The sequence below is a fragment of the Poeciliopsis prolifica genome, unplaced genomic scaffold, assembly GCF_027474105.1.
Source record: "Poeciliopsis prolifica strain line A6 unplaced genomic scaffold, Auburn_PproV2 SCAFFOLD015, whole genome shotgun sequence".
Classification (NCBI taxonomy): domain Eukaryota; kingdom Metazoa; phylum Chordata; class Actinopteri; order Cyprinodontiformes; family Poeciliidae; genus Poeciliopsis; species Poeciliopsis prolifica.
Window position 1 is genome coordinate 8,639,715 of NW_026562390.1, and position 13,776 is coordinate 8,653,490.

The following is a 13,776-nucleotide window of genomic DNA, read 5'->3' on the forward strand; positions in this document are numbered from 1 at the left end:
ATAACAGATCAGAATAACATTTCCTAATCCAACCAGTCTTGATTTTAGCTGTAACATTTCAATGAAAGCTGCTTTGTATGAGACTGCTCCTATTGGAGTAGTAATCTCAGCACTGTCTGAATCCTTTTAATAACAAATGAGTACTGTTGCTGACTATGTAATAGTGTATCAATCCCATATTGCAAACCTCAAATTACTTTGAAATTGTTCATTGAATCATGACACGAGAGCAAGTTCACTGCACTCTGGCATCATGGGCATGGAGGCAATACATTTACATCGACTGGGTGATCTGATTATATCAATGTGGACCGAAATCTCTGAGAAATTATCATCCGACTGGAGATTTTTTTCAATCTATGCCACATAAAATTAAAGCAGTTCTAAAGGGAAAAATGGTTTCTATCCACCACTAATGAAGTGTAACTCAAACTGTCTAGTAAGTACACATGCAGCCTTAAAGTTGAAATCCGATGTACTGCTCAGTGCAGGCAGTGAGAAACCAAAAAACCTGAAGATGGTAGTGTTTCAAAAAAGCATTGTTTTACTAAATCTTGAAAAACAGGTTTTAGTATCTGGGAGAGTTTCTGCTTTGGAAAGACAAAGGGAAACCTGGTTGTTTTCCCCCCTTCTGGTCCTCATTTATCAAAAAATAATATAGGTGAATGGACTGCATGCATTTCGATGCAAAGGTCACGATTCATCAATTTGGATATGCCAAATATATGCCATCTCTGAGATCACCCACAGCAGTTTAGGCCAGTGTGAAGCAGAACAAATTAGATCTGCGCATCAACAGTAAAACATATCATTACAATATTGCTAGCAAATATTTCATTAATTCTGACTGAACAAGATTTTTAAGTCTATTCTCTCATTGAGAAAGTCTCATTTACCCAAACCGATGGCAACTGTTGTGATAAATATTATTGATAAATATCAACAATAAAAGAATTGTTGATATTATAAAATACATATTTTTTATTGTGGCCCAATATTTATTGAACTATTATTAGTTATAAATTTTAAGTGATGCTTTGATACTTCTTTAATACTTACATTTTTACTTACCGATTTACTTTAAAGATAAAGAAAAAAACAATAGATAGCTTGTTTGCTGGTGTATTATGATGGTATTGTAGAAATTAAGTAGTGATGATACAATTAGAACACAAATATAATTTGGTAAGCAGTATTTTTTAAAGATTTTACTGCAAATTTGCAGACTTGTCTTTAGTGTTTTATTTGTATTTTAGTGCAGTGAAATCTTTAAAAATACTGCTTACTAAATTATATTTGTGCTTTAATTTGACTTTCTTGTTCAGTGATATTGAGTGCTTTCAAAGGTGCCTTCAAATAAAATGTATTATCATTTATTATATTTTCAATGTCAAATTTGTTTGGCTGTAGTGACAAATACAGTTTGTTCATAAGCTGCTTATGAAAAAAAACAAAAAAACAAAAACACCAACAAAAACAAAACCAAAGGTGGAGACAGACATATACATGCATGGGAATAAGAGCAAACAACAAGAAAAAAAAAGAAATTAAATGACAAAAGTAAACAACAACTCACATGAATTTCCAAAATCACCCTCGTCATTAGCCTCTGTAGACTTCTGATATAAGGAACCTTTAAAAAAAAAGAAAGAAAAGGTTGTGGATGGGGAGGAGGGTGTGAGAGGTAAGGTGGGAGGGCAAAGAAAGAGGGATGATGAAAATCAAATTTCAAACAGAAAAACTAACTCAACAAATGAGACAGCGACAAACCCATGAGCAAGAGCGATGACACAGGGATGTGATCGTTCTTGATTTTGCTCCCCACCCCCCCTTGCCGTATCCGTGCATGCTGTATAGAGATGAATGAAGGGAAAACAGGGGGAGAACATGGAGGCTCTCTGAGGAAGCGGCACAATCCATCAAGTGGGCTTAGTGCTTCGGCAGCAGCAGGACAGATGCTGGCAGGTAAGGGGAATGGAGGGTCTGATAAAGTACGAGCTCCAACAGAGTCAATAGAACCTACAGCCTTGCATCTGTCACTGGAAGGTGGATGGAGACTTTAGTGCACGAGATAAAAGGAATGATTATGTTAAGAAAGCGGAAAGAGGAGAAAGCTGAAAGACAGCGATTAGAAAAATTGAACACGTGCGATTGGGAGATTTAGGAAATCTTCGACATAAAAGATTTTCTGGCTCCTGTGGTATTTTAGAAGCTTTGGCCAGGGCCAGACTGAAAGGCAGAGCCAGCGCACAAGCACACATAATATTCAGTCTCCCTGAGACATCCATAAACAACTACACAAACAATGAAATTCTTATTGGAGAGGGAGAGTGCCACAGGAAGACAAGTGGACTGACAGGAAAATCAATGATGTAATAGATGAGGTCGGTGCATGCAATCAGGCGTTGGGGATGCAGGGTTGGAGCAAGCGGGAGGCGACAGTAACCGGATGCCCCTTCTGAACCCATCCTGTGGAGTTTCCATACATCCAGACAGAGTACTGGAAAACCAGCATAATAGCTTCTTTAGTGGATGGGCTCCAGAGGAAAACAAGCAGATCCAGACAGAGAAAAAAATCCTTTTTTTACTCTACTTATAGATCCAGGAAGGAAGTTGGGATCATAGCACAGGTAATCAATGTGAGTGTTGAACATTACTCCTTTAGCTTGACAATTTTCCAATCTTGGAGGCCTACTTTGTTCTTTTGTCTGCGAAAAGAGCCATTATTGAAAAATTCAAAAGGTTAATTTCAGCCTCTGCTACTTATTAATCTATGTGAAACCAACAATCCAGAGACAATTTGATCAAGACCTTCACGACAAAGTGTAAATAGCAGAACTCAAGCGTGGCATCGTGATTGTGCCGTCTTGTCTCACAGCAATAAAGCGTGCGCCCTTGGTGTCTGGATTTCCCTGTTCTGTAGATCGATATGTCAAGAAAATGTCATGTCTGCGATCGGGTAACCAGAGGCTCGGCAAACACCATATGAATTCAGAAACACAGACCACAGGGGAAGAGCCAAACACAGACGGGTCACCCATGGTGAACTGTGGTAGCTGAACAAGTTAGAAATCCAAAGGTTTTCTCTGAATGTGGAGAGTGCAACCTTTCTGGATCAATTTTGCAATATTTCACTTTAGTAAATGTAACACCCAAAACTCCCTGACTGTCAAAATGCAATAAACAAGCTGCAAAGTAAATTATCACACAACTCTTTCCTTTTTGACTGGGGTTAGTTGTGTTTCTACAGTGAGGAGTTATGGCTGCCTGAAACATCAGGCCCTGTTTCAGCTCCGGTCAGATCAGATTCCTTCAGGCAGAGCTCTGTGATGGCCTGCAATTGAAGTGATTTAAATAAATTCAAACATCAGAAAATAAGATCAAACTGCAACGAAATCCACAGACACGTGTTTGCTCAGATTCCAGCTCTGGACTGCAGGGAGCAAATCAACCGTCCGAGGTGAGTTCGGATTGCACACAACTTCCATTCCCAATCATATTTGCCATAACATGAGCTTTCAGATAATGGGCCGTTCTCCTAAATGCTTGTGGAAATGGTCGTTAGCATTGGCGTAAGTGGCTCTGGCCTCTTAGCTTCCAAAAAAAATCAATCTCTGAAATGATCCTGAATCTATATCATTATAGCTTTATATTCTCGGCAAACTCGCCATCAATTCTCCAAGAACTAATGCTTTTGGGACAGGTGGAGCTGAGTCGGGCGAGAACAAGGGCAGGTGAGAGTTGGGTTAACATAGGTTGTTATGCTGAAGCAAAAAACACATTCACAGCCTTACACTTTCTTTCACTGATTTTTTTTCTTTTAAAATTAGAATCACAAACTTGTTACTCAATGGATCCCATATTTGTGGAATCCATGACTGATAGTTGTCCTGCTATCTGATTCTCCCACATGAGCTATGGATCTCTGCATCTCCCCCATAAAACGTCTCCACAATTTCAACCCTGAAATGTCCAATGTACTTTATATCCAAATAAAAGAAATATGGAGTCTGAAGTTTTAATGTGACAAAATATTTATTAAAAGTTCCAGGGACAGGAGTGCTTCTGCAAAGCAACGTATAATGCTCAACAAAATCAGCTAATGCATTCTTGTAATCCACTCTCTGAATACGACACTTCCTGGCCTCATGCTCTCCAGACACATTTATTTACTTAATAAATATGGACTTCGATTAGTAATATAACGTTGACTCTAACTTATGATGCATTACAACTAGTAGCCTTTTACAATGTGGTGCAACAGAAGCTGCACAAAGTGTTTGCCAGCTCTATTAAATTTAAGACACCTAGCAGCTGAGCCTCTGTTATATAATTAGTGTCACAATCACCATCTGTAATAGGTTTACACATGATGAAGGCGCAAGTGACAGTGATTGGATCTAACACCTCCAAAGATGTTTATTGCAAAAGAGTTTTATAAAACTCGACAGGGTCTAACTCAGTTTCTGTGCGGCATTTGCCTCTCTCCACAGCTCATCCCCTTCCTCTTGTTGTTGAAGAAAAGATGGCAAAGATCATTTACTCAGACGAAGCCAAAGGGGCCAAATACTTCACCCTATGTCGGCCCAGCCATGTCGTAAACTCACACACATCAAAGCTATAAATTCATGATTTCAATCTGTGAATGTGTTATAAATAAGTGGGAGCAGGATTGTTTGATTAGGCAAACCGTGCGGCTGTTTTTAACTTCCTGGCAGAAACGGCACAAGTAAATAATTCTCTGCTTGCGAGAAAAAAAAGGTCTAGCTTCAACACAAACTGGCCTTTATCTGTTGTTTTGTCAACATCAGCACAGTAAGACCAGTAAATGAATATTTCAGAGGAAGCCTAAATACAGTGTGTGCCAGAACTTCCCAGAGCACAGCTCAAAATTACATATACAGTTCTGGTCAGAGATATACGTGTATTATCAGGGGTATCAATGTAGTTCATTCTGGGCTTTTACAGATTTATTGAAGCCACTCTTTTCCCACGGTGGAATGATGACAAAACATTCAACATTAATGATTGTTAAAAATAAGAATTTGTAACATGGTTAAAAAATTTACAACTACATTCACCCAAATGTATGTAGTTTTGGTTCAGTTTTTAGTTTGTAGGCTCTGTTTGGCTTTAATAGCTCAGTTCCTCTCAAGTATCTTTCACATCTGTTCCTGTTCACTTTTATTGTATTTCTTAAGACTTTGGCATTTGGTCGTTTTATTTAGACACTGTTGGTCTGATCGGGACATTCTCCCTGTGTTTGCTGGTGTTTTGTCATTTCCTCATTAAGCGTAACTGTTCCATGTTCATTTAATCTATCTCGCCTGCTCCCACTCCACAAATTACCTTCCCAGTATTTATGCTCCTGATTTGTTCTCAATCTATGATCTGTATTCCAATTATTTACATGTTTCTTGCCATGTTGTTGTCTCCATTCGCTTTTTGCTGTATGCGATATGTATTTCTTATGTGCAGTCGAGCTGTGTGTGTTCCCTGGTTTAGAGGTTTTCACCATCTTTTTTGTTGTATGACTGGTCAAAAATTTAAAGGGAGAATGAGTAATGCTGAAAATGTCATTTCCTATATCCCCCCCAAGTATGGACTTAAAGTCTTAAACTGTTCTAGGTTCTTGTTAGTCCAAGAATAAATGAACTTTATTCTGGGTTTTGCCACCTCCATTTAAATGTACAAATTAATACTAGGATTGGCAACAGCATCAAAAAAGAGTCCCAGTTTAGTCCCCTAATTAGGGCTATTTGTAAGTTTGGCTCACAAAGCTTAAAACTGATAAACATTTTTAAACTATTTAACTTTCACAAGAAAGAAAGAACGAGGAAAAGCCTAGTACTTTCTGTGCATATATTTGGCTCTGAATGTGTAATTCGATCCCTTGTGGGGAACAGAGAAAATTCTGAATGAGTTCAAAATTGTAAATAAAGTTCTTGTTTTATTAAATTAAGTGAAGTTTCTGGTAATTAATCCATGCGGGTAAAAGAACAGCTCAAATGAACCAATAAAGGTGTTTGATGATATGCATGTAAACTACAGGATACCACCATATGTTCTCCCTGGTTGAAGCTCTGTATTTTTGGGGAAAAAAGTGTGAATAAAATGAGACAGATAAAGACAGAGGCTTTCCAGCGTCTGCTCTTGTTTTTCTGAGTGAGGTGAAGAAAAGCTGAGTGATAGACAAGGCGAAAGTGTTATATGTGGGTGTGAAACACATGGCGATGAAAGAGCACAGCAGAAACTTGTGGTCAAAAGGCGAAGAGATTCTTCTGGATCGGCGGGTTCAGAGAGAGTAGCACAGGATTGGTATGGGTACTCACTCTGCATGCACAGCCCGTCGGTGCAGTTCTTAGACTGGAGCACCACGCCCTCACAGTCCTTCCCTCCGTTTTTGGGTGCCGGGGCGCTGCATTCCCTCCTCCTGTAGTGGGTGCACTCTGTCCCACAGGTGGACCACTTACTCCACTCTGTCCACAGGCCATCCACTATCACACAGCAGACAGGACATGGATGAGGGTTGAATGAGTGAAATGAGGAAGATGGAGACAAATGAGCGCATGAGTGGGTGATTGGATTTGATTGAAACAGCGAGAATAGGTACATGTAAGTATGGAGACACAATATGCAAGCACAAGTTGCATCATGTTATGCATCATGTTACTGAACCCTTTTCAAACCCAGTAATAGGTGGTTGTTTCGTTTCGTTTTGTTTTTGTGGTTTTGTTGCCATACCTGGGCACAGAGGATTGCATGGCAGCTTTTGGATGCCCTGTCCTTCACAGATTGAACCTCCGTTCAGTGGGGCAGGGTTGGTACAGCTGCGCGTTCGTTTCTGGTAACCACGGCCACAGCGGCTGTTACACACTGACCACTCTGTCCATGTTGACCATCCACCATTTACTGAAAAAAAAGGTTAAAAGAAGCTTCAACTCAGGACCATGAACACATTAACAAGTCTATAACAAAGCAAAAAAAAAAAAAAGAAAAAAATAAGAGTCATCTGGTAACTAAAGTGAGAGATAGAGATAATTAATCATTAACTACTAATCAATGATTAGTAGTTGATAAAATAGAGACTGGAAGCACAAAGGATTAAGAAGATTCTAGATATATTTTCTACAAAAACCTAGACTCTTCATTCAGGCTGAGCTGTCTTTCGCCCGAAAAATGTTTTCATATCAGACAATGGTTGTACGAGGACACCAATGTCCTCAAGACAGTTAGGAGGTTAAAGTCCAAATCTATGCTGGATTATGCTAGATTACAGAATGTCGGCAGTCTTTTGGAAATGTTAATATAAAGGTCTACTTACGCTACACAGATCAATCAAAGCTGTGCTCATTTAGCTAATTCGTAATGTAGGATGCTAAAGGTATTATAAAATATCAACTCCATAATAATTTTGAATGATTAAATTGCTGCAGAGCAGTATCTGCTTTCACATAAATCGGTAGCATCGTCCTAATAGGGTCTGCATGGTATCATGGAAATACAGTGTAATTGTAACAGCACTACTGAAAGCTACAAAGATGATATTACTTATGAGTAAAAAGTATGACCCACATATTTGTGACTCTTTTTTGACCATCACAGTATCTTTCTACCACTCTGCATTCATTAGACATGATACATTGATACTTTGCTTTAGCAGAAAATATGCTGTAGTCTCCTTTAAGGTTAAAAAATAGATATCAATTTAACATTAAATAAGAGTATTTTCTCTGAAATATTAGGTTGTTTTTGTGAGCTAAAAGAATCCCCTACTAGAAAGCCCATGTCCAGTCATGTGCAAGTGACATAACATGTTTTTTTGTTCAGATTTTGCATGTGGGCGATGACATCTTGGGTGATTACTATCTGATCCGGCCAGCGTGTCAATTTTGGTCCAGTTGCTGCCTTTTCCATTCACTGATTCCTCCTAATGCCTCTCTTACCTCCCTCATCCATCTCTGTCGGCAGCTAAATCCAGTGCAGAGTGACACCAGGGCTTGTGGCTGAGAACAAGTCTGTGGCATTTGAGATGGTGAAACCGGGCCCCTCGGAGCCAACAACTTTCAAATGTGACATGGTGAGTGGAAAACCCCCTCCTGAAAACATTGGTCTTGAAGGAGAGCCAAGATTTCTGTGCTGTCTTTTTTTTTTTTCTTTCCTACGGGGGATTAGAGCTCCATCTTCTCTCCTTCGCTCATTGTCTCTCTCCAAACCCAGATTTTGTTGTCATCGCCTCTTCCAAGTGTCCTTTTTGTGAGTTGGATTGGAAATACTGCAAATCCATCTCAGTTTTTTCCCCATCACTAGTATCAAACAACTCTCCCTCATCCATAGGGTATTTCTATCCTGCTGCATGGGGCAGTATGAATACTTACACATGCAGCACAATTGTACTTGAATGTGTGAGTATACCATCTTTGAAACGAAAAGAATGAGCTGACATCAAAGCACTTCTTTGACACTTAATCCTAAAAGACTGTGCTGGTGACATGAAAGCCTTGTGTCTGAAATATGCTCTCCTACATTTGTACATTACTGAGGCACTGATCCCCAAATGGCTACATTATTCTCAGTATCCACTCAGCTGTGAAAAATAGTTGATAAACAAAACAAAGTCCCCCTATGAATGTAACACCACTTGCAGGACCAGGAGAGAGTCGGGATGGAAGAAAGAGATGAGAAGATTATGGATTTGAAACTTTACCCTGGTGGCAGTATCGATAGCAAGCATCTGGTCACTTCTGTATTATGTATGTGCATCTACTGCATTTAAAGGACATTTATCATGTTGTTTAACCCTTGAAAACCTTCCAACTTGAAAGTATGAAATTTAGTGACACTGCTATCGGTGTTACTGTTGTCTTGCAAAGCATTCAGAAACAGTATAAAGCAAAAAGCACTATAAAGGAGACCAGAGTTTTCAGAAAAGAAAAGACTGACACAGTGTTTATTTAAGATGCATCTGTCCATTGTTTGTAAAAACATTAGTCATTAAATAAAACCAGTAACAGTGGAGAGACATTGCATCAGCTGGAAGGCTGACAGAGGTTTTTCTTTTCAATTACAATTTCTATTCCAAGCCATTATTTATCACTGTGATGATGTACAGGCACATTGAGCTTGCCACAGAGTGCTTTCAAATATCAGGTTAGGGTGCAAATCTGTTACCTCTCTCAAGACAACATTTCTCATAATTCTCTTACTCACCGGGTGAACCGAGATACAAATCCTCACCTTTTTAACATCCCACAGCTTTCATCTTGGTTGGCTAAAGTGGTATGCAATGATTACCGGAGTTTGGTGTTCCATCTGTGACATTATCACTTTTCTGCAATTTTAGTTGAGTTCTTGCATATCTTGCAAAAGATGTTGTACATATTTCTCAACAGAAGACATGGAAATTAATATAGCTATTATATACTAAAAGCTGGAAGACATATGAGAAAAAAGTTATCAGAGGCATTCTTGTAGAGTATAATAGCAGTGAGCAGTTTGCAGTCAGGAAGAAATTGAACAAAGACAGATGCTGTATTGTTTTGATTAATTGAGCTATAAAGCTATTTTCATTCAAAAATCAATGATATTGTATCTGAAAAGCATTTGTGTTATGTGTCATTTGTTCAGTTGTGAGCCTCCAACACTTGTTGAAGTTTATCTTTATAGCCATGCTGTGCGGTAAGAACCAAGCTGGTTGATGATGGGGAGATGGTAGCTGAGCCTATGCAGGAGCCACAGCGGGGGTCTCTTTAAGAATGGCTCAGCTACATCTACACCTCTCTCACAGTTCAGAAAACCGTAAATCCTCTGCTCCCCACACACCTTCCGGCAGAAACAAAATGAGCGAATGTTACTCTCTACGGGTGACAGACTGATTCCCACTTCATGCACAGCGACTTTGAAATTTGATTTATTTTGACTTGAGCCGACCTTGTGACAGGATTCAACACTTTTTCCTCTGACTTCACAAACCTGTCATGTGGCTGATGTGGAAGTTTTTCAGATCAAATGGTTGAGCGTTTGAGTTGGTGAATTATCAGATTAACACTGTCAAAAACTGTGAGCATTACTAAACTGTTTGAAAGATGCCAGAAGAACTGAGTTGGAGTCATGAAAAGTTGGAACCGGAGTAAAAGACAGAGTTTTACCATAGACGATAACTGTGGCGGTGGTGCTGCGTCTTTTGGCCACAATATTCTTCGCCACGCAGGTGTAGTTAGCGGTGTCGGAGAGGCGGGCCTGTTTTATTATCAGGTTGTGGTCGATGGTGATGTAGAAGTTTCTGTCATCTGCAGGATCGATAACGTCCTCATTCTTTAGCCACTCCACCTAAAAATGAAATGAAATTAAAAAAACAAATAAATTACAACAGCCAGTATTTTGGGATGAAAAACAGGAACCGTAATGGTTTTATCTATTCCTACACTGAACTCAACAGGGATTTCTATTAGTTATTTTTCTCATCTTGTGCATAAGAAAATATGGCAGTACTGTGCAAATGGCTTACAGAAGTAATGACAATGAATTTCAATGCTAAACTAAAGAGTATCTTTGACCAAGTTTAATTTGAATAATTAAACTTAACCTGGATTATGATGCACTGAAGTCAGATTCTTTAAAGTTTGTCATAAACAGTCACCAAATACCGTCTTTTAGATGACATTTTTGGTGACAGAGCAACCTAAAACGGACAAAATCATAACAATTGCAATATGTAAACAGGTCATTTGTGGACAATCCTAACTCTGAATTGATTACAGAATCTTAAGAAAAAAGACTACAGTTGTCAGTATGGGTTCTGTGCAGCAACATGGGTCTGTGCTTAAATCCAAGCAGGGGGTCTTTTCTGAATAGGATTTGCAAGTTGTTCCAATGTCTGTGTCGGTTCTCTTTGGGGGCTTTGTCCTTGTTCCACAGTTCAAAAACAAGAAAGGGTTAAACATGAACTCTAAAGGTGTGACAACCCAAACACCCTGGCAAAGATTAAGGAGTGAAAAACCATGAATGAATGTATGAATACCTACATAGGTGAAAAAAAGGGGCTCGTCTATGGGAGCATTCATACAAGAACCACAGCTGGAAAAGACAATAAATAAAGGATCGAATGACCTCATTAAATTATAGGAGAAAAACTCACAATTGTTGAAACATTTAAACTGCCATAGTTTTTTCCTGTTTCTGTCCAATTTCTCATATAGCAGTGAAACCCAGGATTACAGCACCGTTGTTTATGTCTCAGAGGTCTGACTACAAAAAGTCAATATCTATCATGCTCTTTTTATTCTTCCCCAGAACAAAGCACTACAGTAACAGCAGCATTGTCAGACAACGGAGAAAAGCAAACTCGCTTCAACTGCGAAAGCCAAGAGGCTCTCTGACCTTTCCTTATGAGTTTCATTTCTCTGAATCACTCCGATATTGAGCTCCCGGCTCCATCGCAGAACAAGGAATCATTTGGAGCCTTTATTTGACTGTGATTCTCCAAGATCCCCATTTTCTCTTTAAGAGGTGTGAAGGTTCAGTTTTTTTTTCTTTCTTCAAAAGAACAACACGTGCCTTTCTCGCTTTCTGCAGTCACTTTGATTCAAACATATTTCCTGGGTGTTTGGTTTTCTTCAAAGGAACTGTCCAGCGATGAGGACGGCTGGCAAACAGGCTACCTTCCTGTGCATCGAGGTACCCCACTAGGAGTGGTACTTGATGAGGAGAACAGACGAAGATAAGGCTGGATGTTTATAAAGTGTCCTTCTCAGGGGAGATAATGTATCTCCAAAAGTGGGGCAATAACCTGAAATGAGTCCTGCCAAGACTGTTGTTGGATATCTACAGAAAAACCATTTGACTCACAATTGGCTATTGTTATAAGACCACCATTGTTAGAAGTCTCTTAAAAAAGAAGATCGACTGATTTGTGAAAATGCACCAGGTGCTACGCTTGAAGCGGGGTACCAGCTCCACCACTATCTGCCTCAGTTTGAGGTGACAAACATTAAGAGACGCCTGCGGCATAACACCTCTGCAAAACGCCTTCTTCCTCTCATCCAGTGGGAACACACTGAATATGCCTGAGAAAAAAACAAACTTTCTTTAACGTTTCATACTAAACGTCTTTCAAATCAAGGTGTGCAACATCAACATGATGCATCTCACAACACTCTACTCCCATAGCATACCTGAGTCTCAACAAACAGCGGGAGTGAGTTTTATATGAGTGGAGGTTTACAGTAAACCTCCATATTCTTGTTTTCTCTGCAGATTTGGTGTTTATGAGTGTTTTCCTTCATAAACATGTATCAGCCTAATCAATTTCATGGAGCCAGGAGAGATTCGATTCCACCCCTGTCTGCTTGCAAACTGAAACTAAACCTTTTGCTTATTTGATTTGGCTGCAATTAAATGCAGCATTACTTTTATTGCAAAGCATAGAGGATGCAATAAACTGTCTATCACCAAGTCCGCTGGGTTAAAATGTAGGTTTTCATATAAACCACTGACAATTTAAGGCAGAGCTTATTTAAAGCAATCCTGTTTGCATAAAAAAAACACACACAAAAAAAAACAGGAAAGACAGGAGCAGTGTATATTAACAGCCTTCTAAACTCAAAAACTTGGAGATCATCAACAAAGATAAATCACCAAAGCAACAGAGGAACCGCATATTTTGATTAGATCAATTACTATTTTTTAAAATTGATAGTGTTTTTACATTGTTTCATTATAATTTGAAAGACTGTTATCACAGAAGCAAACATCTTGGTTGACCAACAATAGGTTTCATTTAAAATCTGGCAAAGGTACAAATAATTTTAGGTTTACTTTAAATCAAAGGGAAAATCTCATCCGTTGTACATGAAAATGTAAAATACAGTAGACTACAATTTAAAAAAGCTAAATAAAAATGTATATTTATCCCATTAGAAATCTCATAAATGGATGCAAACTACTTTGTGTTTGATGTTGTGTTCTTACCCAAGAACATTTTCAGGAATCAGTTTTAATCTGAGCAAGCCAAAGTTTGAGCTAGCTCATGTGAAACGTGATGATTTATACTTAGTCATCTTTTATAATCAGTCATCTTAGCCCACAGTAGCTAAATCTGCTTCTTCTATTTCATTTCAACTTACTTGTCTTGACATTTGCTGAAGCTGCAGACATCTATTGTGATTTTCAGGAGTTGAGCATCACACTGTTGAAGTTCAGTGATCTGCAGGGTGTTTTACTTTTGTCATTTAAGGTTACTATATAGGCCTAGAAACGTATGTTTTGAAATAGTCAAGATTATAAAACAAAATACCAACAAACAAAAACAGACTGCAAGTCATTTTTTAATAATGTTTGAAGGCATGTGGTTAATAGAGGCAGGAAAGGCTGTTAGTGGATATTTGGGTTAAAATTAAATCTAGTCTTAATTCTGAATGAAAAGAAAAATATTCTGCCAGAGAGAGCGAGAGAGAGAGAGAGAGAAGGACTCAGGAGTTTAGAGAACAAAGATTTGACAGTGATCTCATTGTCACTTTCTGTGTCTTTTGTTCTAGTGCTGAAAAAGTCCTGAATAGAAGAAATTAAATGATGCAAACAAGAGAAAGAATGGGTCTTTTTTTTTTTTTTAACTTGACATAATAAATATTTTCTCTTTTCATACTTGCGTCAGTCGATGCTGAGAAGAAGGCACTGGTAAAAACAATCAGAAGGGGGTTTTTGGTGAGAAAAAGAGATTGACAGTAGATACAAAGAGGTGATTATCCAATTTTCACCTATCATAGAGGCAGACATGCT

General features: G+C 38.7%; 1 protein-coding gene across 4 annotated transcripts in view; it reads right to left on the minus strand.

Moving 5' to 3' along the window:
* The window catches only part of unc5cb (unc-5 netrin receptor Cb), a 139,587-nt gene that overhangs the window by 21,356 nt on the left and 104,455 nt on the right, over nucleotides 1-13,776 (minus strand). Inside the window, exons 5-8 of one of the 4 annotated variants that reach the window (XM_055040135.1) lie at nucleotides 10,149-10,329; nucleotides 6,745-6,912; nucleotides 6,333-6,497; nucleotides 1,577-1,633 (exon numbers count right to left, since the gene is read on the minus strand). In XM_055040135.1, the coding sequence (XP_054896110.1) occupies nucleotides 1,577-1,633; nucleotides 6,333-6,497; nucleotides 6,745-6,912; nucleotides 10,149-10,329 (571 nt within the window). The remainder of the gene's footprint in view (nucleotides 1-1,576; nucleotides 1,634-6,332; nucleotides 6,498-6,744; nucleotides 6,913-10,148; nucleotides 10,330-13,776) is intronic. The other 3 variants (XM_055040138.1, XM_055040136.1, XM_055040139.1) reach the window with 3 other exon arrangements.